Source organism: Chenopodium album, chromosome 4 (assembly GCF_948465745.1).
Source record: "Chenopodium album chromosome 4, dcCheAlbu1.1, whole genome shotgun sequence".
NCBI lineage: Eukaryota > Viridiplantae > Streptophyta > Magnoliopsida > Caryophyllales > Amaranthaceae > Chenopodium > Chenopodium album.
Genome location: NC_137837.1, coordinates 74,095,815 through 74,119,827, shown reverse-complemented (window position 1 = coordinate 74,119,827; position 24,013 = coordinate 74,095,815). Strand labels below are relative to the sequence as shown.

Genomic DNA, 24,013 nt, shown 5'->3' with positions numbered 1-24,013 from the left:
ATGAAATGGATAAGTATGAGTTTAGTGGGTAGTTTATATTATAGCCATGTAAACGTAAAGTGTGCTATTGTAGTAGATTATGATGGGTAGTTTGTAGTGGGTACTTATTATGTTATTAGTTTTTTGTTTGGAAAATGTAACTGTTTTAAAATTTTAAATTAGAATACAGTAGGTGATTTTGGAGGGATTAGTGTATTTGGGAGGGAGTGAATGTGAGGCAAGTATTTGGGTTTTGGATCACTCTCGTTAAAACGACTCTTAAATTATATAATAGATGTCAATAATGTTCTTTGTTTCGCCCATATTCTTTTAAATATACTATATACTTAATATTCTTTTCGAGTACACCAACCACACATTGGACTTTTACGAGCAAAACAGTAGCAATTACTTCAATAATTTTTTGCCTTCATTTCAGATCTTTTATTAGAAAGTACAAAGTACAAACTAGAAAGAGATATAGACAATGTCAGACTCAGAGGTGGAAATATGGAATGGGCCTTTGTCCTTGAACCAATCAGTGGTTGGTAATAATGGTAGACTTGTAGTCACGTCAATGGGCTCATATAAACCACGTTTAAATCGTCATGAGGCCCACAACTATATGGTTTGTTTTTTTTGTTTTATTAGTTTACTAGATAATGCACGAGCTATGCTTGGTTTTTAATAATGGTAACTGAAATTAAATATAGAAGTCTCACCAAAAATGTGGTCTAAAAATCCATCATAATAGATAATAAAATTGTCAAGTTTAAAGTTTTTAGACACATTAATAATTCTAAAAATCTAAACAAAAAAAAAAATAGAGTTTGAGAGGGGAAATTCCCTCCAAAAAAAACTTTTATGTAGTTTAGTTATATAGATACTTCCTCCGATTCTATTTATTTGAGACGCTTTTGATTTAGGCACATATATTAAGGCGATCGAGGAGAGAGTGAGAGAGAATGAAAAAGTAAGTGGGGTACCTTGTAAATGCAAGGTAAAAAATTTACCCCAAATATAAACGTGTCAACTAAAAAAAACTTCCTAAAAAGGAATACTCCCTCCGTTTTTAAATACTTGCTCCACTTTCCTTTTCCGGCCGTTTTTAAGTACTTGCTCCATTTCCTTATTTGGAAAGTTTTTACAATATTAAATTAATTTCTCTCACCTAGTGGACCCAACATATATATTCTATCTCCTCCAATTCTCTCCACTACTTTTAATATATACATTTTTTTATTCTTCTACCCACCCCACTACCTCCATACTTTATTAGTTTCTCCAATTTCTCCTAAAATTCTGCACATGGAGAAATGGAGCAAGTATTTATAAACGGAGGGAGTACGTGTCAACTAAAAATAAATGGAGCAAGTATTTAAAAACGGAGGGAGTACGTGCCAATGGCTTTGGTAAACAAAAGGACTAGAAATTTCCACGAACTTCTAACTTTATTAGTCATATTAGGGCCTATTCATTTCAACTTAATTTCAGTTCAGTTTAGTTCAGATCTAATTAGTTCATTCCAGTTCCCAATTTTCTTTTCTCATAAAATATTAAGTTCAGTTCAGTTCAGCTTCAATCAGTTCAATTCAGTGTAATTCATTTCAGCCCACTTCTAGTAAATGTGAAAAGACCCTTAGTGTTTATTAGTCTAGTAAACTTAGCTAATAAATTGTGTCTTATATGAGTTTTGGATTTTATCCCATAAGAATTATTAACATATGTTATATTGTCATACAACCTCAAAAGATAGATTTACTCTGAATATACAACAAAAATAAAATGAAAATAAAGGGACATTTGCTCAATTACGAGTAAAAGAAAAGTCCATTGATGTTGAGAGTCAACAAAAACGAAATGTAAATGACAACACAAATACAATAAACACTGGCTCCTAGTTCAAATAGAATGAAAAGAGCTTATTGACATTGAGAACTAAGAAAGAAAACAACAAACAACAAATGGCCCGTAAGCTTATTGAAAAAAAAAAAAAACCCGACTCTCTTCATGTAAGTTGCGAAACACGTTAATAACATTAAGCACGTCCAAATGGCCCGTAAGTGTCAACCTTCTTGTACTGAAAAATATTGTTTAAAAAAGATCTTAATTAGAAAGTGATACTAAATAATTGAATAAAAAATCATACATATAATTTTAACAATAATTATCGCTAATATAATGTTGGATGATAATTTAATTACCTTCTCAGATAATCCAATTGAGTTAAGGTAAGTCCCATAGGATCCATTAAAACCAAAAATAGTAGTGCCTTCTAATGGCACTGGAGTTGAGAAAGGCTTAGCTTCAGTGACCTGCTCTGCTCGTCCATATGGTCCATATACTTTTAAATTTGTATAGATCGTTATCGAAGCGATTCTGATATGCTGGTTGAAGTATTTTCCATACTCCCCGCTTATTTGTGTCATATACTCTTTTTCATCCAAATCAATCTGTATAACGAATGTAAATATATATAGTTCGAGTACATTATTGTATCTATACATACCTTTCAGTATGTTTTAAAAACAATGGATCCGAGATATAATATACTTATATATAAATCACTATATATGGTCAGAACGTAACATAAAAGTTATATTCGTAATAATAATTTTAAAAAAAAGTACCTCACTAGTGTCACCACCGGGTCCACTAAACATTTGGGTGCTGATCTTTCCGGTAGGACTTGATACTTCAAAGCCAATTCCATCAACAATGAATCCATGTTTGATAAATACTTTGGAAAATCGCTCACCATCATTAAGCTCAATTTGCCATTTTTGTCCACTTTCTTTGTTACCAAACGGTCCATGTTCTTTGATTATATTGCGCTGAAATTTAAAAATTAAAATAACTATATAAATATATACTACTACGTATATACCACCACAAATATTATATTTACTTCGATTAAATGAAGATTTGTAACACTTAATACAAATTCTTGATGTGGTAATTGCTAGGAATATCGAGGGAGATGATACCAACATATAAATAAAGTTCATTTAGATAACAAGTTATAAATAAACACATTACACACATGATCTTATAATGAAATTTGTTACATACCGCGTTATAAATTCCAATAGAATTTAAATATTGTCCATTGGATCCGAGAAACCCAACAATAGAACCATCCAATGCAAGCGGAGTTGAGAAAGGCGTTACATTGTTGGCCGCCCTGGCCTCACCATATGGTCCATACCCCTCTGGACGTGAAGTGGTATGTATCTTAATTGTGGTGATGCATATCTCCTCGTGGTACGTCCCGGTTGACCCGCTAATATGGGTGATTTTTTCTCCAACACTCAGCGGAATCTACATTAACGTACATATATTTACTTCAATCATATCATAGTAAAATCAAATAAATGATAGACCTACTTTTTACGAAAGACTGTATTTAATTTATCAAACCAATCAGATATGAAATAAGTGTTACAATTCAACAAAAGCGTTAAATCATATACTACTAAACTCGACTCGACTTGTTGTTACATGTTATGATACCTCAGAAAGTGATCCGCCGGAGCCTGTAAACCACTCTACAGTTTTTCCAACTGAACCCGTGATTTCGAAGCCAATTCCATCGACAATGAATCCATGTCTAATCATAATTTTTGTGATGACTTGATCATCTTTAAGCTGGAAGGACCACTGCAATCCTCGCAGAATAATTAACACAAAGGTTAAATCAAAGAAAGGTAAATTAGAGGAAGAATTTTTAAGAGACATATAATAGGGGGAGTACATATGTACGTAATAGAACTTAAATTCGAAGTTAGTGACTAGAAATTCGTACGTTGTTTATCGGTGCTGCCATTTGTAGTTGGTAACTTGGTAATTGGTATTACTACCGTCTGCTTAGCAAGAAATCAACGGGAAGATTTTTTTTTTTTTTTTGAACAATATTTTTGTTTAAGTATGAAGTAGAGAAGGATGGTTAAACTCGAATGAGGATGAGTAAGATGTTCGATACATATATATAGTTGAGGATATGATGTGAACACTTGGTATTTTACCTATAAAATTAATCAACAAATAATTCTTCTTCTATTAAGTCTATCAAAAATACGTTGAAAAATACAGTTTAGTACTCCCTTCCGTCCCCGATTGATAGTCACTTTTACAGAAAAATCACAGGAATTAAGGAGAATTAAAGAAAGTACATTGAAAAAGTAAATTTACATCGAGTATACAAAAAAGTAGAGAGAGAAATTAATTAAAGTACATGGGAAAGTAAAATATACATGGAAAAGTTAGATTTGCACCAATATTTTTGCAATTGTTAGAGACTTTTGGTAAAAAAAATAATATTAATAGTACTTGAAAAAAACAAATGTGACTAATATTTTGAGTCACAAAAAATGGCAAAAGTGACTATCAATCGAGGACGGAGGGAGTATTTATTTTTCAATGGCTAGTTTTTTTTTTTTTTTTTTTTTTTTTTCTTCTATTCAGAAATGCATTGGAGCATCCACAATGTCTATCATATACTATCTCTATTAATTTTTATGTGCAACTTTAGAATATTTTACATCTCACAAATAATACCCCAAAATTGCACATAAAAATTAACAGAGGTAGTATATGTAACTTTGGGTTGCCACATTATTATTCCTCAAGTAGAAATGATAATGGGGTAGGTCGGATGTGGATAGATGATGGTACCTCAATGTCCATACCCGCCTAAAAAATCTTATACTCATCCCCGCCCCACCACCCGTGGCGGGTACAATATCCACATTCATACCAACCCCACCGGTTACAAGATACGATCCATTTCTGCCCCATCACCCACTTGGATATCCATACCCTCCCCAAAACCGTCCCAAATCTATTGTCATGATGTTGTATTGTATTACATTAATGATAATTATATCAAATTAGGTTTAAAAAATTATGACTTTTACTATTCAAGCTTATAAGGCCTTTTAGGAGATATCAAGTTTCATAAATTTATACTCTTTTAAAGGAAATATGGTACGGGTATAAGGCGGGTACAGGGCGAGGCGGGTATGGAGCGGCTCTACTCTAAAATCCATACCCGCCCCATCACCTATGACGGGTACACAATTTAATATTTTATACTCATCCCCGCCCCATCACCCGGCAAACCTCCCTCCATCCCCGACCGGCGGGTCTCTCATTTAACCTGGTCCACTCCTTATCCTCAAGCTACATGATTTAAGTTACATACAAGTTCTACAATGACATCTTACTTCCTTTAAAAAAAAAAATAGCAGAAAACAAATACATGAAAAATATTAAACAAATCAATATATGTGTGTGCATTGGGTAGAGTGAATAAAAATTCTACAATGTCATTCTTTAAAAATGACACCACAATTTGCAGATGTGGCAAAAATATAATTGGCCTATATTTTGTATTTTTATTTTCATTTTGAATTATTTTTAATGTCCACAATGTATTAAAATTGTATTATTTTTTGTATTATTTTTAATACATGTATTTTTTTAATACATGTATTTTTTTAATACATAATTATAAATTATAAAAATATATTTTTATAATATAAATTAATTTTCAAATTTATAATTATAATTAGATATCAACGTGATAAAATTGTTCATCATCATTATTGTTCGATCATCATCCTTCATCATTCATCATTGTTCTATCATCATCGTTCATCATCATTCGATCATATGGTTCATCATTGTTTGATCTTTGTTGGCCTGCGTTCATCATCATGGTTCATCAGTGTTCGATCGTCATCGTTCATCATTGTTCATCAATCATGTAATAGATTAGCCCCTATTCCCAAATTCAATGTTAGTTGTTGATAAATTCGCAAATCCCAGCTAAAATCGTGATAAAAATTTGAAAATAAATTGTGTATTTGCATTTGCTTTTTGCAACTTTTGATTTTAAGTTTTCGTTCGTAAGAAAATCTCAATAACAATCTCATTTCTAAGTATTTGCAAATGACAAATTCCGCTTTAAATGGTTTGAAAATATGATTTATGTGGACTCAAATTGTGCAATTTTGTCAAAGAACATAGAGTATCAAGTTTGTAGAAGATGAAGTGGGTCGAATTTTTTTTTACCTACCGCAACCTCTGTTTAATCTTATAAATATAATTAAGTTTTCTCGAATTTGTTTGTGGGTTAGGTAATGACTTAAACTATCTTTGGTCATTACATATGATTTGATAAAGAACAATACTCCGTATATAGTTAATACAAAAAAAAAAAAAAAAAAAAAGTGAATAAAAGCTAATTAGGAATATCCCAATATTATAGCCACTAATTTATATGCCCAAGATTTCAAAAATATTTTTTTCCTAAAATATAATAAGATAATTATCCCATAAATATTTTTTACTTGATAAAAATTTCAAATATATTTTTTCCAAAATATAATAAGATAATGATCCCAAAAACATTTTTTGCTAAAATTATATGATAAAAATTCATAATTTTTTTTTTAATACGATTAGCGTACAAATAGATTCCAACTTTAAAAATAAAACTAACTTTTTAAAGGTAATGACCTAACTAAATACAGGTGATTACTTAACCATAAACAGATTACAAAAATCGCAAAACAAGATTTCGGATCAAAGAGCAAACCCTCATTATCCATTCATCGTTTAAAAAAAAATATGAAAGATCTGCATTTTGTATCATCATAATACAAGTTCCTAATGCTTTTTTCATTCTAAAAAACATCAAATAATGTGATTTTTACATTAATCAAAATTATCAATCGAACCTTTAAACAAAATTTGTAAACGAATATGACGGGATTTTTGACGGAATTTTGGTCAGAATTTTGGTCTGCGTTGCGAATAGATTATACAAGATTATGAGAGTGGTTAATTACTATCATGAATGAAAACCAATGATGAACAATGATGAATTTTTTATTTCTTAAATTTTAATTATAATTTAATTTTCGAAAATGATTTTAATAAGAAAAAAAAATAGATTTTAAAAATCTATAATTATGTATTCTTTAAAAAATACATGTATTTACAATTATACATACATGTATAGTATATATAGGCTTTTAAAAATAAATAAATAAAAATAGACCTATTATAACATGACACATCATCATGTTATGGTGTCATTTTTAGAAGAATGACACAGTAGAAACATCTGTAGAGTGAAACTACATAGATCTATAAAGTTATGTAGTTTGGCATTAACTACAAACTATGAAGCTCCACAATAGCTACTTGGTTCGCATATAACTCTAATTATTTAGAAATTGCAAGCGGATCGTTTTATGTCCGGGCTAACAAATAAGTTGAATGTGCCCCCTTAAATATAATTATCGGCATTATCGCAGCCATTATTGATATAATTAATCTAATTAAGGCATTATATTTATCAATACAATGATTAATTTTAATCACTAATTGTTTGTACATGATCCATCACGATTATTTAACTAACCAACTTGTCTTCGTCAACTCAACTATATATTGTGCTTTAATTTCTTACTGATTTTATATGAGCTGAAATTGATCAAGTTCACTGGAATGAGTTCAAGCCATTGATTAAGGATAGCGATAGTTTAGACCATTTACATTCTCAATAAGTTAAATATTAACGAGTAATAAGGCACCACTTTAGAATAAAATTACTTGTAATTACATCACTGTTAGTTGAGAGAAACTACTACAAGGAAGGGTGAATCTATTATATAATTTAAGAGTTTTTTTTTTTTTCCAACTTTCATTCACAGTACTCCAAATTCTCATCCCTGCAATTCTAGCCATCCAATTTTTTAATTATTTTTTTTTTTGAAAAAAATAACCAATAACCACCATTGTTACTCATAACTACCTATATCACTCAATTAAAATCTAGCCCTTTATTTTAAAAAAAAAAAACAAAATAATAACTATCACTTCTAATATATTTTTTTTCTCATAATATATATACTACATATATCTCGTGTATGAGCACGGGTACACTCTAGTTGTAATAACTTTATACGTAAGACTAGTTTTGTGCCCCGGGCGATGCCCAGATTGTTTCTTAAATTTTGAGATAAATTTAAATCTTTATTCAAATTTTAAAATATATCTCTAATACAAAATTAGTTAAGAATTGATGTGCTTTTGTAACAATTTAAACTATGTAGTAGGCATGTAATGATTAATAATAATATTGGTATTTTTTTAGAGTTATAATCTAATATTTTTTTGAATAAAATTATAATTCAATTTATACATATGAAATAGATTTATAATGTAATTTTTTTTTTAATAAAATTATAATTCAATTTATACCTATAAAATATTGGTATTTTATCAAAAATAAAGCTCTCAACTAACAATTTTATTCTAAAATTCTATCCAAATTTGATTGAAAATAGAAATCTAAACTAATTAATTTATCTTATGAAGTCTATCTAAGTATATCCAACGTGGCACGACACTTGGCATAAAGTTGAAATGCCAAGTGTCGTTGTCTCGTGGCCTGGCTTAAAGTTTAGCTTTATATGTTAGTTATATGATATACATATGAAATAGATTTATAATCTAATTTTTTTTTTGAATAAAATTATAATTCAATTTATACCTATGAAATATTGGTATTTTATCAAAAATAAAGCTCTCAACTAACAATTTTATTCTAAAATTCTATCCAAATTTGATTGAAAATAGAAATCTAAACTAATTAATTTATCTTATGAAGTCTATCTAAGTATATCCAACGTGGCACGACACTTGGCGAAAAGTTGAAATGCCAAGTGTCGCTGTCTCATGGCCTGGCTTAAAGTTTAGCTTTATATATTAGTTACTACCTCCGTTTCTTATTAGTTGCAACTTTGGGGTATTATTTGTGAGATATAAAATATTCCAAAGTTGCAACTAATACGAAACGGAGGTAGTATATGATTACTTGATATAATTAAGGAAAACTTTTGTATACACCCGGTTTTCAGTAATTTACTGTACATCGGGTACACTTTTGTCAGATTTAGTGTCACTTTTGTCAAAGTTAGTGTCACTTTTGTCAAATTTATCAATAAAGTATAAATAACTATTATATATGTCACGGTAACTTTTGTGCGTTTTAGTGTAACTTTTGCACATTTTATTGTCACTTTATAACGGATGTTCAGTAATTTACTGAACATCCGTTTTATTTAAATGTTTGTGTAAAATTAAACTACTTGAAACAATCAGTGATTGGTTGGTAGAACTGTAGCCACGTCAATGGGCTCATAAACCACGTTTAAAATCGTCATAAGGCCCACAACTATATGATTTTCTTTTTTGTTTTGTTTTGTTTTATTTTGTTTGTTTATTTATTTATTTTTAAACGTAGATGGTACTATGGTAGCGGTCCAATCAATTTTGGGCCATTCGTACTTTCATTTTCAAACGAAAAACACACCCCAAAAATAAATAAATAAATAAAAAAAAAAAAGTTAAATTAATACTTTTTTTTTTATCGATTTTTAAAATCATGATAAATCTAATAAGACTAACTTATCTTTCTTTCAAAAATAATAAAAATTAATAAGACTAACTAATCTTTTTTCAATGTCATCCTAGAAGGATTGTTGTTGACACTTGAGAGTGACTGTGAGGTTCTTATTAGGTGGAGAGTCTATTGTGCGGGTTTATATAACAAATTTTAGGCGGTGAATGGGAAGCGAAGTGTTGGGTCATTGTTACTTGTTAGTAATGCTTGGTAGAATAATGCTTTTGTTCATGTTTATAGGGAAGCTAATTGTGTAGCCCACGACATGGCTCATCATAGCCTGCTCGTGCACTATTGTGGGTAGGATGTTGTCCAAGCGTGGTGGAAGATTTGATTGCCTCAGATTTTTTGCTCAAGTGCTAATGAAATGTAGTCGGTGTTCCGACTTTTGCTTATGTGCAAATATTATGTAGTCGGCGTTCCGGCTTCCTAAAAAAAAAACACTTATTTTTTTTAATTATTGTTAAGAAATATGAAGTACTATTTATACGGACACATTTTCTGTGTGTATGGTCACACCGTGTGGTCGGGGTTTGAATACGACCACTTCTTTTTTCCTTGTTCTGCATCACATCATTTGCACGGTTGAATTACCTATTTAAAGTTTTGCCCAACTTTGACCATCACCAACGTTTAGTCTCTTGTATCAATCATGTTGGACGCTGATCATGGGATATATCACTCCTGGGCCGCCCTATTCAAGGTGCTTGTTAGGGTTCATAATCTCCATAATCACATTATTCCTCCTACGGAGAAGAAGGAGAACCTATGAGTCTATTCAATTAAATACACTTGTTAATTTGAAGGTGATAATTTGTTGCATACAAAATCATATAACGTGTTGCAACCATCAGCTTAAGACATTGTAAATAAGATAAATAGTTCTCATTATTACATATTTAGACGACATGTTACGGATACTTTCTAGCAATTTATCTTTGAAATGTCAAAATCAATACGAATTTGTAGTGTCCTATGCTGGAACGAGTACAATAATAATGATGCAACACTGCAGTAGAGATGTCAAATCCAGTACTTGGGACATGTTGGGTTGGATCAATTTTAAATACATTGAGGGTCTGTTTTCATTGACTGAACTCAGCTGAACTGAACTGAGCTGAAATGAACTGAGCTGAACTGATGAACTGAAATAAATATTTTATAAGAGAAGGAAATTAGGAGCTGAACTGAACTGAATTGAATTGAATTTCAATGTATGAGGTCATGATAAATTAATTGTGTCCATATGAATGAAAAATCAATACTTTTTTTTAGATCAGATAAGATCGAAATGGATCGATCAGAATAGTTTGTAACACCTTCATATAGTCAATTGATAGCGGATAAGGGGAGAAATAAATTATTGACTTCGATGCTCTTGAGCAATATAACAAGGTAATCTTTTATTAATTTTTTTCCCAAGAAGTAACATCATATTCGGAAGTTGTAGGTGAAAACTCAAATTTAGGAAAAAAATTTAAAAAATGTTTGCTCAAATATTTCGTCATGTTGCTAATTTTCATCCATGTCATTGTGGTGATCACTTTCTTAATATCACAAATCCTCACCATGACAAGGTAAATTTTTAAGACCGACAAACAATTAAAAGTCTTTGGTACCACCTCTTAATATTTACTACTCCGTTAAATAATCAAACTTGAGAAATTTTATATGCATATTTTTGTTGCTATGTACTAAGATACGTACCCTTTTTACATGGATGATGAAGGTAGTCAAAGATAAAAAGGAGCAAGAAGTGAGCCAACTTAAAGATGAAGTGAAAAAAGTGCTGCTGGAAACTAAGAGCAACCCTCTAGAACTGCTGAATTTCATCGACGAAATCGAACGTAGTCTTGGATTAGCATATCACTTTGAAACAAGTTTATGAGAACTATGAAGAGCAATGTGCCAAAGGCTTTGGTAAACAAAGGGACTAGAAGTTTATGAGAACTTTATTAGTCATGTTAGTGTTTTATTAGTCTTGTAGACTTAGCTAATAAACCGTGTCTTATATGAGTTTTAGACATAAGAATTATTAATTCAAGTATGTTATATCATATAAGAATTATTTTTTATTTGCCAATCTGGTCGATTGATCGCTAATAAACCGTGTCTTATACGAGTTTTGGATTTTATCATATAAGAATTATTAACATGTGTTATATCGTCATACAACCTCAAAAGTTCGCGGGCCCCATATGACCTCACATTTCAGTTAAGAGCCACGTAGGTGAGAACTGAGAAGTTTTGATGTTTTAAAAAATAGTTGGTGATAAATGGTAATTGCTAAAACAACAACAATTGTAGGTGATAATTGTCAAAAACATCCTCAAGAAAAAGTAATATTCCTTTGTTTCTTTTTATTTGTTACGTTTTGATTTTAAAAAACCTCTTATCATTAAAAATAACTAATCCGTATTAAATTAAAATATATTGCCCCACGTACTCACACCTTAAATTCTACGAGTACTTTAAAAAGAGATATGGATGAGATTCGAATCCGTGATTTTGTGTAATGTTGACTCTAATACTATGTTAAAGAATTAATTAAACCAAAAAAGCTACACATACATTGAATGTATGTGGCTCCCACATACATTGTGACATGGCGGCATTTCATTGGTTCTTTTAAAGGGCCCAAAATTCACTAGTTTTCATTTTTTTTTCAAATTTGAATGAAAATTCAGAGGTTTGAATTTCAAATTAATAATTGTCATTTCCCATACAATTAATTTAATACTCCCTCCGTAACAATTTACTCGCAACAAACTAGGGGAGAACGGACTCCTAGGCAAAAGTTTTTAAGTGAGTAAGTTAAAGTAAATTGCATGTGATTAGTAGTGGTAAAAAAGGAGGGAAATAAAGGTGGTCCCTTTTTAGTGGAGGCCATGTGGCCCCTTTTGTTCATTTCCCTCTCTTTCCTTCCCTTATTCACGTGAAGGCAAGAGTGTTTTTGGGAGGGAAATTTTTTTGCCTCCCAAAATTTTCATTTTCCCCCCTTAAAATTCATAAAATTTAAAATCAATTCAAAAACACAAGTACAGCCAGCAAAAGCAACAAATTTTTTAAACCAAAAGCTCCTTATAAAAAGGAGTAGCTGTTTCATTCAATACCCTCATTCAAACACAAGAGGGTATTGGGTGGGGGGGGGGGGGATTTAGAATTCTTCAAAAGTAGAAGTTAGAGGATACAACCAAGTGTTTGCAAAATTACAAAAACCATAATCTGAAATTAGTCCTAATTCCTAATTGTTGTGTTAGTAGTAGCAGCATTAGTGAATTTGTACACGAATTAGGCTCCACTGAAAGCTCCCAAAAAAAGGCAAGTCACCTCCACTTCATCACCTACCATCAAATCTGGAAAAAAAATATTTAAGGGACTCATGGCAGAAATGTTGGATGATTTTTTCAACATAAACCAACTGCTCATGGAGCAGGATTTGGTGATGGAAGAAACTTCCACTACTTCTGGGTCAGAAACTCAAGAGCCAACTCAGCAGCAACAACATGAACACAACTCATCAGCAGAATCAGAAACAGATACAGAGCAACAAAATCAGCAACATGCATTTGTGAGGAGAAGCAGAGAATTAAACATTGAAGAAAAAAAGCAGATTGTTGATGATATTCTGCTTAATATGGTAGGAGACACACTGCCAAGAGGAATGCTGACCTCATTGGCAAAGAAACATCATGTACACAAATCTACTACAAGTAGGTGGCTCAAAGTAATTAAACAACACATGCAACTGGGAGAAGTTGTGGATGTGAGGATCAAAAAGTTAGGGAAAACTGGTCGCAAGCCATTTGAATACTCTGATGAGTGGCTTATGTATGTCCCTCTTTACAAGAGAACCACAAACAGAAGCTATGGTGCTGCTCTACATGTCCATCATATGGTGATACACAGGTTGAAGAAAAGGGGCAGACTTAGGGCACTGTCAGCAAGTAATCACCCAACATTATCAGAAAATCACAAAGTTGCAAGGATTAAGTGGGTTTTGCAACACATTCATCCAATTCCAAGTGAGGGGGACCCTACAATTATGGATATGCAACATCACATACACATTGATGAGAAGTGGTTCTACCTAAACCCAGAGACAAGGACTTTCTATCTTACCCCAAATGAAGAGCTCCCATACAGAGCACAACAGTCTAAAAGGTTTAAGATAAAGGCAATGTTCATGGGAATGGTGGGCAAACCACTTTATGATGCAGATGGGACACTTATTCACTCAGGTAAGTATGGTTTGTTCCCTTTTGTGAAACATGAAAGGGCAAAAAAGAAAAGCAAAAACAGAGAAGCAGGCACAGTGGAGACAAAAGCAATTCAGAATGTAAACAAAGAAGCTATTAGGCACATGATTTTAGACAAAATCATCCCAACAATTCATGCAGAATGGCCAGCACAATTATCAAAGAATATTATCATTCAATGGGATAATGCTAGGCCACATCAAGTACCAAGAGATGAAGAGTTTTTGGCAGCAACACAAGCTAATGGGTTTAACATTCAATTTGTTTTCCAACCAGCCCAATCACCAGACCTGAATGTGTTGGACCTAGGTTTGTTCAAGGCAATTCAATCCATACAATACCAGTCATTCCCAAAAAATATTGATGAGCTACTTGAGAAAGTGGCAGAGACATTTGACATGTTTGATCCAACACTAAATAGGTACACTTGGATCACACTACAAGCTTGCATGATTAAGGTATTGGAAAAACAAGGAGGGAACAACTACAATCCACCACATATGGGCAAAGCAAGGCAAGACAGGCAAGGGACTTTGGAGGACATTTTGAAGGTAGACAGGACACTAATTGCAGACACAGTGCAATATCTCAACAACCTCTTTGTTCCAACCACAGGACCTCAACCAGATAGTGAAGATATGGAAGTAGATGCAGATTGAAGGTCACAGCCAGCAAAAGTAAGAACATGCAACTTTTTGTAAATGAACAAGACTACAAGTAATTTTTTGTAAATGAAGGACTCATCAGCAACCAAGTCAGAAGACCAAAGACTGCCACACATAACCATTAAGTTGAAAACTAAGTTTTTGTATGTTTTGTAATGGTTAGGTGTATTTTGTTAAAAAGAGTAGGTAGGCAGTCTTAGTAGGTACTTATTATTGAAATGGAACTTTGTACAATCAACAATTTTTTGGGCAAATGAAATCATAGCATTAACAAGTACACAATGTGTTTAAAGTATGGGTTGGTTATTGTCTGTTTTTTCCATCAGATGGGATTGGATTAACCATATAAGCCACTATTAACAGGCACCTCAACAACACCCTCTGTTAGAAGATGTTGGAGCTCCCTTAAGTAATGGGCTCAAGTCATAAGAGTCCCTTCATCATATGGAAAACCTACATCTATGATGCAATGTGGGTAAAGGGACTCAATGCATTATCACAAAATACCAATGGCAGGGAGTGACTCAAACTGTGGGGACTCATAGGCAACAGATATTCCACAGGCTATTCATCTCAACAATAACCAACCAACACAGTCATATCAACAATAACCAAGCAACACAATCATATCAACAATAACCAACCCACACAGTCATATCAACAATAACCAACCCACAACAACCTATTCATAGGCCATATTGTAAAAAAAACCACAGAAGCCAAGAAACTCAGAGGCAGTAACAAAACACCACACAAGCCAACCAACTGAGAGGCAGTATCAAAAAACCACACAAGCCAAGCAATTCATGCTCACAATATAACCATAACAACATGCAACCAATGAATTCAAGTGAAGTGCCCAATATAACAATAGAACAACAAATTTCCCTTACCCAAAGCAACAATTTCAACCAACATAAGCAGACGACCAAACACCCCCATTTTATAATCACAATCAATAACAATGCCAATAAGAAATCAACAAAATCAACTCAAAAACTACAACCAACCACCATACCCAACATAAAGAAAGGTCATGACAGCCACAATTGTTTATTTTGTACACCAACAACCAAACAACAACAGTTTTACCCAACAATAATAAACAAGGAATGAATATCACAACCCAAAATCAGTCAAAGGGACTCATATTTATGCAAAATTCATTAAATTAGGGTTTAGTAATAGTTACGCTGCAAACTCAGAGATCTGGGGGAAAGTCATGAGGGTACTTGTCCCTCAAATACGCCATGTAGCAGGGATCCCAGTCACTGTAGTCGTCCTTCCAGACAGATCTAGGCCGCTTCTGTCCCCGTGGAGACGCCCCTTCGCCTGAAACCTTCTCAGGCGTCACCACGGCGTCAGGACCAGCATTTTTGGGGCTTTCCTTCGTAGGGATCTCAGCAGCGACAACTTCAACAGCAGGAGGAGGTAGTTCAGCCACCACCTCCGCCGGAACAGGGACGACCTTAAGCGGATCTACTTCCAGAACTTCCTCCTCGTCGCTTGAAAAATATAATTTCGCCCCAATTTTGCCTCCAGAGTAACGAGAAAACGAAAAAGAACAGCGACGAACTGGTTTCATAACACCAGATCCTCTACGAGCGATGTACAGAGTGGATTCCTCACCCTTTTTTGGACGAATTTGGGACTCTTTCTTCGCTTTTTTGGAACTCATTCTCACAGAAATTAAACAGAGACAACAGAGAGAAAACTAGGGTTTCACTGAGGAGAGAGAACAGAGGACGAAAATGAGAGAGAAGCGAGAGAAATACAGCAGATCTAGGGTTTATAATGTGCTTCTGGAGAATTCTCCAGATTAAGGAGAGTTTGGGCACCATGAACGAGGAAAATTGAATGTTCTTCATTCAATTCTGGTAGTTGAGGAGTTGGGGAGTTTAATGATTTCTAATGAAATCAGAAAGGGGAGGGTTATTTTTGGTGGGAATGATTAGATTAGATTAGGTTAAGTGTATTTGATTAAATGTTAGATAAGTAGTGTTTAGGAGTTAAAAAAAAAAAATTCAGAAATAACTCAGGGTAAAATAGTCATTTCACCATTAAAAACTTACCATAATAGGAAATATTTTTCTTTGTTGCGAGTAATGTGTTACGGCTAAAAATAGTAATTGTTGCGAGTAAATTATTACGGAGAGAGTATTTTTTTTGTAAAAAATAAAATAAAATAAAATTTGCAACACTAAATGAACAACGCAGAGATAAATGGCCGAAATGAACAATGGCTTCATTACATTCATTTGCAATTACTATCTTATGACATTCGATGACAATAGATTGCCGTTACTAATTTTATTTGGGTGGGAAAAAAAATCCAATTATGCTTTATTAATTCTTAATTACATAATCATCCGTGTCAAATTTCAAGACCACTTTTTTTCTTTTGTTTTTTTATTCAAATTAAAAATAATCTCAACCTTATTTACTCGTATAAGAAATCTTTTATGAAAAAAATGGGAGTTAGGTGATGATGATGAATGTTTTATTTGGGTGGAAAAAATCCAATTATGCTTTATTAATTCTTAATTACATAATCATCCGTGTTTATGCATTTTGATAGAGACGTCTTTTAGTTTGGAGGTAGAGAAACCATTAATGGCGGAAAACCATATTTTTGAGAAAGAAAAACGAGCAGTTTTTTTTTTTTTTTTTTTTTTTTTTTTTTTTTTTTTTTTCTAGTTATATTTTTATGTCAAAATGATTAGATTGATCCTTAATTTTTTGAGGGTCAAGATTGAAAATAGTTACAATTGCTACAATTTTGTTGTAGCCATTGAAAAGTCATCCTATATTTGCAAAAGTTTAAATTTACAACCACCGCAAAGATTATACGGTTTAATTGAACAAAATAATCGCTGTTTACCTGAGAATATATAGAAATATCCAGTTAGTTAGGTTTCTGAAATTTTGATTTGGAGGTTTTCAAATTGGATATATTCCAGTTAATTAATGTAAACGTGTATATATATTATTTGAAGAATATATTATTGTGTTAAATATTTTGCGGTTTAATTGACTTATTGGGTATGCTTGCAGAATATACCTATTTTCAATTGAAGTAGTGAAATGGGTCTTCTCTTCCTATCGATTTCAAATGGATTTGGATTTTTTGTTAAAATACTATAATTGTTAAAGGCACACAAGTAACCGAGGGAATATTAATTAATAAAGAATTAGGAGATTTGAAGGCCGACAACATCAATGGTTGAAAATGGTCTTAGGTCGTCGACAATGGCAGAAAACCCCCAAAATATTCGAACAATGTTATTAGAAATTTTTTTAGTGACTCAGGAAACTATATTTGGTACGCACAAATTTGAAAACGACACAACAATTCATATTATGATTTTTAGTAACATAGGAACGTATATTTGGTAAGCACATATCGATTCCAAGTTACGAGTTCTAAACTATGTTCTAAACCAACTTATTTAGTAATGCAAATAAAAAAAAAAAGTTATAAACACACGGGAGTATATAGCAATAAGTGATAAAAATTTGTGTGTAACCTTAGCTTTTGTGATTTCATGTTAACTCTCAATTATTTGATTAAAAACCTTTAAAAAATGAATAAAACCCTCCAGTGTATGAATTAATTCGTACAATTTGTAGCTAACACCTATTTAATTTTAGGAAAATTTGTCAGGAACTACACGCATAATAGGGGTATTTGGAAACAACTATTCACTAAAAAATTTTATAAAAAAAACTACCCCCTAAAATTTAAAAAGTTAGAGTAGCACTACCCATTTGCATTTTCCGGCGAAAATGTTCGGTGCGTGGGCCCACTTTTTCAATTTTTCTATGAAAAGACACGATGCAATGACAAATTGGACCTTAATTCGTAACCTTAGGATAACCAATTTGAATTAAAAGCAGCAAATTCAACCAATTTCAAATTATTCCTAATTTCTAAGAACCCTAATTTTTCTAATCATTACACCCTAACATCAAAATTCATAATTAATGGATTTAAAGAGAAGAATTACCTATGAATTACATACCCTACTTGTTTTGACTTATTCAATTAGGGATTTTAAGAAGAAAAATTGAAAAAGTAGGCCCCACACGCTGGACTTTCTCGTCGGAAAATGCAAATGGGTAGTGCTACTCTAACTTTTTAAATTTAGGGGGTAGTTTTTTTTTATAAAACTTTTTAGGGGGTAGTTGTTTCCAAATACCCCTATTAAGCGTGTAGTTTCTGACAATTTTTCCTTAATTTTATATAGTTCCTGATATGTAATATAATCTATACTTTTTTAGTATATATGATTGAAATTTTTGTAGTAACAATAATGACAAATTACTAACACTTGTTTTAAAAAATTAACAAACATATTAAGATTAAAATTGTCCAACTTCATAATTTTTTTGAAAATATATCGATATGGATGTCTATAAAAAAAATTTAAAAAAATAATTTCATTGGTTTTTTTATAATAATTTTTTGATTTGTAGTTTGTAAAATATCGTTAAATGAAGTATTATTCGATTCTTATAATAAATCTCTCTCTTCATTAATGACGTTGACTAGGATGTTATTTTCTAAGTAACAAAATTGTATATTTTAGTAACCTGGAGTATTTTTTTAGTAACAAAAAAGATTCTTTGACGCCAATGAAATTTGTCCCACCTTCTTATGGTAAATGACGTCAAAACCCAAAAAAATTTCCATCTCAATTTTCTTAGCTAATGATGAGTTGTCAATTTTTAATTGGTAATGTATGTGGGACCACATACATTCAATGTATGTATATCATTGTCCTAATTAAACCCAAAATTTAAACATGGGTTTATATATCAGTCACAAGTCTCACAACAGCATCTAGGCGCATATCACCTATATGTTTAGCATGCATATAGGAGGGCAATATGGGGTTTTTATTATATTTTTTCATTTGATATTTTTCTACAGTGGTACATTTTTGTGTATTATAATGTACCATTAAGGTATAAATTGTATTAATAGTACTTTTTCTGTACTATTATACATGTGGTGGTACTTTTTGTTATCTTATGTCGTTGATTATTTTCTCCTAAAATACCTACCACCTATCACTTATTAGGCTGTAGTGGTACATTTTGTCATCCTATATATTTCTAAAACATATAGGTGCTATGCGCCAATACTTAACCCCTTTAGTGCATCGCCTCGCTTGCCCCGAGAACATGCACAGAAATAAAAACGATGAGAAGAAATACAATGGACAATGATCAAAGGGAGAATACGTACTACTCCGTAAGAAGTTCAATGGACAATCATCAAAGGGATAGAATACTAGAAGATGTACGTGGCACCAAGTCATTATGTTATTTAACACATTTTTCTCACATTTTGCAATTTCCCAATTGCATGTCCCACTACTCCACTAGCTAAAGTCTAGTACTACGTACTTCATCTAAATTAAAAGTTGAAAGATTGTCAAAAATTATACTACTCCACTAGCTAAAGTCTAGTACTACGTACTTCATCTAAATTAAAAGTTAAAAGATTGTCAAAAATTATATACAAACTTTTACCCATCCGCTAAAAATAAGTTGAACTTTCGATTTTTTCTAAAACAAGTCGAAATTTTGTATCCTCAGGCAACATGGTTTCTTTGTGCCTTGTGGTAAGCATTTTACTAAGCTAGGTGCCTTGATGTTATCACGATATAACAATGCCTAGCTAGAAAATTACATATAATTAACAAACAATTTTAAAAGTAATATGGATGTTTATGTCATAGAAAGTAATTTTTTGAGTATATATTATTATTGGAAAGTTAATTTTATATTTAACAAAAGTGAGTAATTATTATAATTTTATCACAATGATACAGATGTATTTAACAAGTTTAAAGATGAAAATGTGATAGAGTATATAAATTCAATTGGAATAATTTACTTCACCCTTTAATGTATCTAAGAATAATCATTACTCCCTCCATTTTTAAATACTTGCTTCATTTATTTTGGACACGCATGTCGATGCTAATCTTTTATCACTAACATCTTTAAATATCAATAATTATAAATTCTAACAATTGAAAATTAATAATCTATTCATTAAAATTGTTCCAACAAGTACCCACAAGACTATATTTAAACTTAGGGTAATGCTATACATAGCCCTTAGGGCTATATATAAGCATTAAAAACACTCTTGAAAATTGTATAAAATTAGGAATTCATGACAAAAACACGCGTAGATCAGTGTAATTAGTGTGAATTTGTCTTGTTTTTCTAAATTTAAACAGTTTTCAAGAGTATTGTTAATGCTTATATGTAGCCCTAAGGGCTATGTATAGCATTTTCCTTAAACTTATGTATAAATCACAAACATTAGTCAAAGTAGGACAAATGTATAGTGCAAAAAATAGAAATGGAGCAAGTATTTAAAAACGGAGAGAATATTATTAAGAGGGTGAAGTAAATTAAAATTCAGGCCATGGAGCAAAAGTAGCATGGAAGAACTGCCGGAGCACGTAAAGTGGTCGTATTATGCCATGGTCGAAGCTTGTGAAGAAGCTGAGGAAGATCTTGCTAAAGAAGGAAGATCATCTTTTGTCAATTATAATACAAGAGATCTGGTCAGCCATGCATTCTTCAAAGATCAAATTATCCTTTAAGTTTATTTTTAGTTCACCTTATTTCAGTACGTACCAAAAGAATTTCATATCATACCTTATATCTTAGTTGCGACTTATTTATCACTATATATTTTTAATTTTGTGATTAAAAATGGGCATCCCCCAGTTTCTCTTATTGAGAAACATATTCTGTTTCTCTAGTGGCATTTGCGTAATATTCGTGCTGTGGGAATTGTGAACTATTATTATTTATTGCTGATTGTACTAAACACTCAAGATGTTGATGTGGTTCTTGGGTAGACTGAAGATGCTGATGTGGGGTCTTGGGTAGACGGAGTTTACTGGACCTAAAACTTCCGTTAAATTCAATTTTTTAACGTCCATCTGTATTTTAACGGTTGTACTGTAGTAAAAAATTGTATATCTCAGTAAAAAGTGTTATTCGTAGATTTGAGTTCGTAGAGCTAGAGCTGAAAAGAAAGTGACAGGTCCAGATTATCCAAAAGGAAAAAAAAAAAAAAAATTAATGAAATTTTCTGGAATTTGAGGACAGATCGATCTAAATTTGAGGGATGAATAACCAAACTTCGTACAGTATTTGAAGAAAGAGGGGAGCTGTAGGATCTTGGCGTCATGGAAGGTTAGGGTTTGCGATTTAATTTTTGATTTGATTATGTAATAATCAAATTATGCGTACTTTGTGTTCGAATAGGACTTTAAAAATGAAATTAGTTGTGTGTTGTTTTGGTTGTTTTTATGTGACCTGAAGTGGTCCTAATTAGCTGTGTGGGAGTCGTGTTTGTTGTTGCATTAATGTTTTATGTGCCCTGATGTGGTCCTAATTTCGAGCTGTGTGGGAGTTGTGTTTGATATTGCTTTTGTAATGTTATGGCTTGTGAAGAAATTTGATTATCTGATTCTTCTATCAGGCAATAAAAATTGAGTCTTTATATGTTTTATGGTTGTGAAGAATGCCTCCTCATCAAGCCAATTGGCGGCTGATGTGCAATTGCGCCTTTTTTTCCTGCCCTACAACATAAGATAATCAAATTAAGAAAAACAACCTTACATATATACTACTGGACTTAAGTAAAAAACAGAAACAGAGCAAGCTTGAGACAGCACAAGCAAAAAGACAAAAGAGTAGAAAAAAATTATTCTGATGTAATTTGCAAATAAGCAGGTTTAGTTGTGAAATTAGGAACAAATTTCTTCAGCTTTTATCATTTAGTTGTGCTTTTATCATTGCACTGTGAATTATTTTTGTGTTTTGATTGGATTTTTGTAATTGGATTTTTGTAATATGATAACTAAATTGATTATTTTGGACCTTATGATTTCAGACATTGTCATGGAAATTGACAATCTTTCAGAAGAAATAATGGAGGATAGCTTCGAAAATGTAGAAGGAGGTTGCATAGGTGGCCTAGATGAAATTGTGATTGAGGATCGCTTAGGAGGACAAAATGGTGATAATACTGGTGATGGTTTGGAGATTGAAAGTGAGGAAGATTTGAATGGTTTTGATGACATAGTCGAGACAGAAACTGAGGGTCCAGTGGGTAATCCATACTTAACTCCCATCAAGACAGTTGAGACCACACAAACTGTTGTTGCTAGCAACCAGGTCAATGTTGTTAAAGTTGTGGACCCTCCTAGAGAGGGTATGGTGTTCAAATCTTGGCAAGATGTGGAAACATATTACAAGGACTATGCTGAGCAACAGGGCTTTGGAGTGACAAGGGTGCAGGGAGTTAATTCCAAGATTGATAAGAAGAAGAGAATTGCCACAACTTGGAGGTGCGAGTGTTGGGGTAGACCCGACATGAGGGCAGCAAGGGAGGCGAAGAAGAGGTCAAAAGCTATGGAAATATCCGGACCAGCAGCATCTGTTGGTGGGGAAGTGTGTGATGATGAATCGCGTAAAGGGAAGAGGACTTCGAAGAAATGTCTATGCAAAGCCAAAGTATATGCTAGTTTGAATGGAGATGGTGATTGGGAATTGAAGACCGTGGAGTTAAAGCATTCTGGCCATGATCCTACTCCGCGCAAGTCAAAGCTTGTTAAGGAGTATCGTATGAAGGAATTGACTTCCAATGTGAAGAGGAAGTTGTTCAGTTTCTTTGAAGAAGGTGTTTCTATTTCTCATATTCATGGATGTATGGATGCGGAACGAAATGGGGAATTGAAGCTGACAGTGAAAGATTTAGAACATGAAGTTTACAAAGCCCGGCGCCTGAAAATGGTTGGTGGTGATGCGGTATCTATGATGGATTATTTTCAAAAGATGCAAGCTGGGAATTCTAATTTTTATTATGCTCAACGGTTGGATATATTAGGCCGGTTGAAGGATGTCTTATGGGTCGATGCCCGTAGTAGGGCTGCCTATGATGATTTTGGAGATGTAGTTTGCTTTGACGCGACTTATCTGACAAATGAATATGAACTCCCATTCGTGAATTTTGTGGGGGTAAACCATCATGGCCAGTCGTTGTTGCTTGGCTGTGCACTAGTCTCGCATGAAGACTGTGATACTTTTTCCTGGATTTTCAGGCAGTGGTTACATTGTATGAACAATCGCGCTCCCGAGGCCATTCTAACAGACCAAGCAGCTGCTATGCGGAGGCCTCTAGCTGAAATTATGCCACATACAAGGCATCGATGGTGCATATGGCACATTTTGAGCAAGATTCCCGATAAACTTGGCAAGCGAGCACGGTGAGAGTGCTGCTATCTTTTGTTTATTGTTTATTCAATGTACATTTATATTACTTTTTTGTTATTGTATTTGCTATTTCTATGTGCTTGTTATTGTATCTGTGTCTTGGCTGTTGTTCCATGCTTAATTATCAATTGGATTTCCCCTCGCTTTCATGATTTTGCTAAGTTCCTGTGCTGCTGTTTGATGCTTTAGATAACTTTCTGTGCTGCTGTTTGATGCTTTAGATAAGTTCCTGTTCTGCTGCTGTCCTATTTAGTTAGTGGATGTAATGAATTTTATCAAACTTAGATAATTTTCTGCTGTCAGATTTATGGTGAAAT

General features: G+C 32.7%; 2 protein-coding genes across 2 annotated transcripts; one reads left to right on the top strand and one right to left on the bottom strand.

Annotated features, from left to right (window-relative positions):
* Positions 1 to 1,965: 1,965 nt before the first annotated feature.
* On the bottom strand, positions 1,966 to 3,944 carry LOC145627271 (mannose/glucose-specific lectin-like). Its single transcript, XM_081679669.1, has 6 exons — positions 3,785 to 3,944; positions 3,493 to 3,639; positions 3,052 to 3,300; positions 2,610 to 2,813; positions 2,184 to 2,432; positions 1,966 to 2,059 (listed from the first exon to the last, which is right to left on the bottom strand). The coding sequence occupies exons 1-6, from the start codon at positions 3,803 to 3,805 to the stop codon at positions 2,018 to 2,020; spliced, it is 912 nt and encodes a 303-aa protein (XP_081535795.1). The 5' UTR covers positions 3,806 to 3,944; the 3' UTR covers positions 1,966 to 2,017.
* Positions 3,945 to 12,839: 8,895 nt separating this feature from the next.
* LOC145628131 (uncharacterized) lies at positions 12,840 to 14,375 on the top strand. The gene has a single exon (XM_081680447.1). The coding sequence runs from the start codon at positions 12,840 to 12,842 to the stop codon at positions 14,373 to 14,375; it is 1,536 nt and encodes a 511-aa protein (XP_081536573.1).
* Positions 14,376 to 24,013: the final 9,638 nt, after the last annotated feature.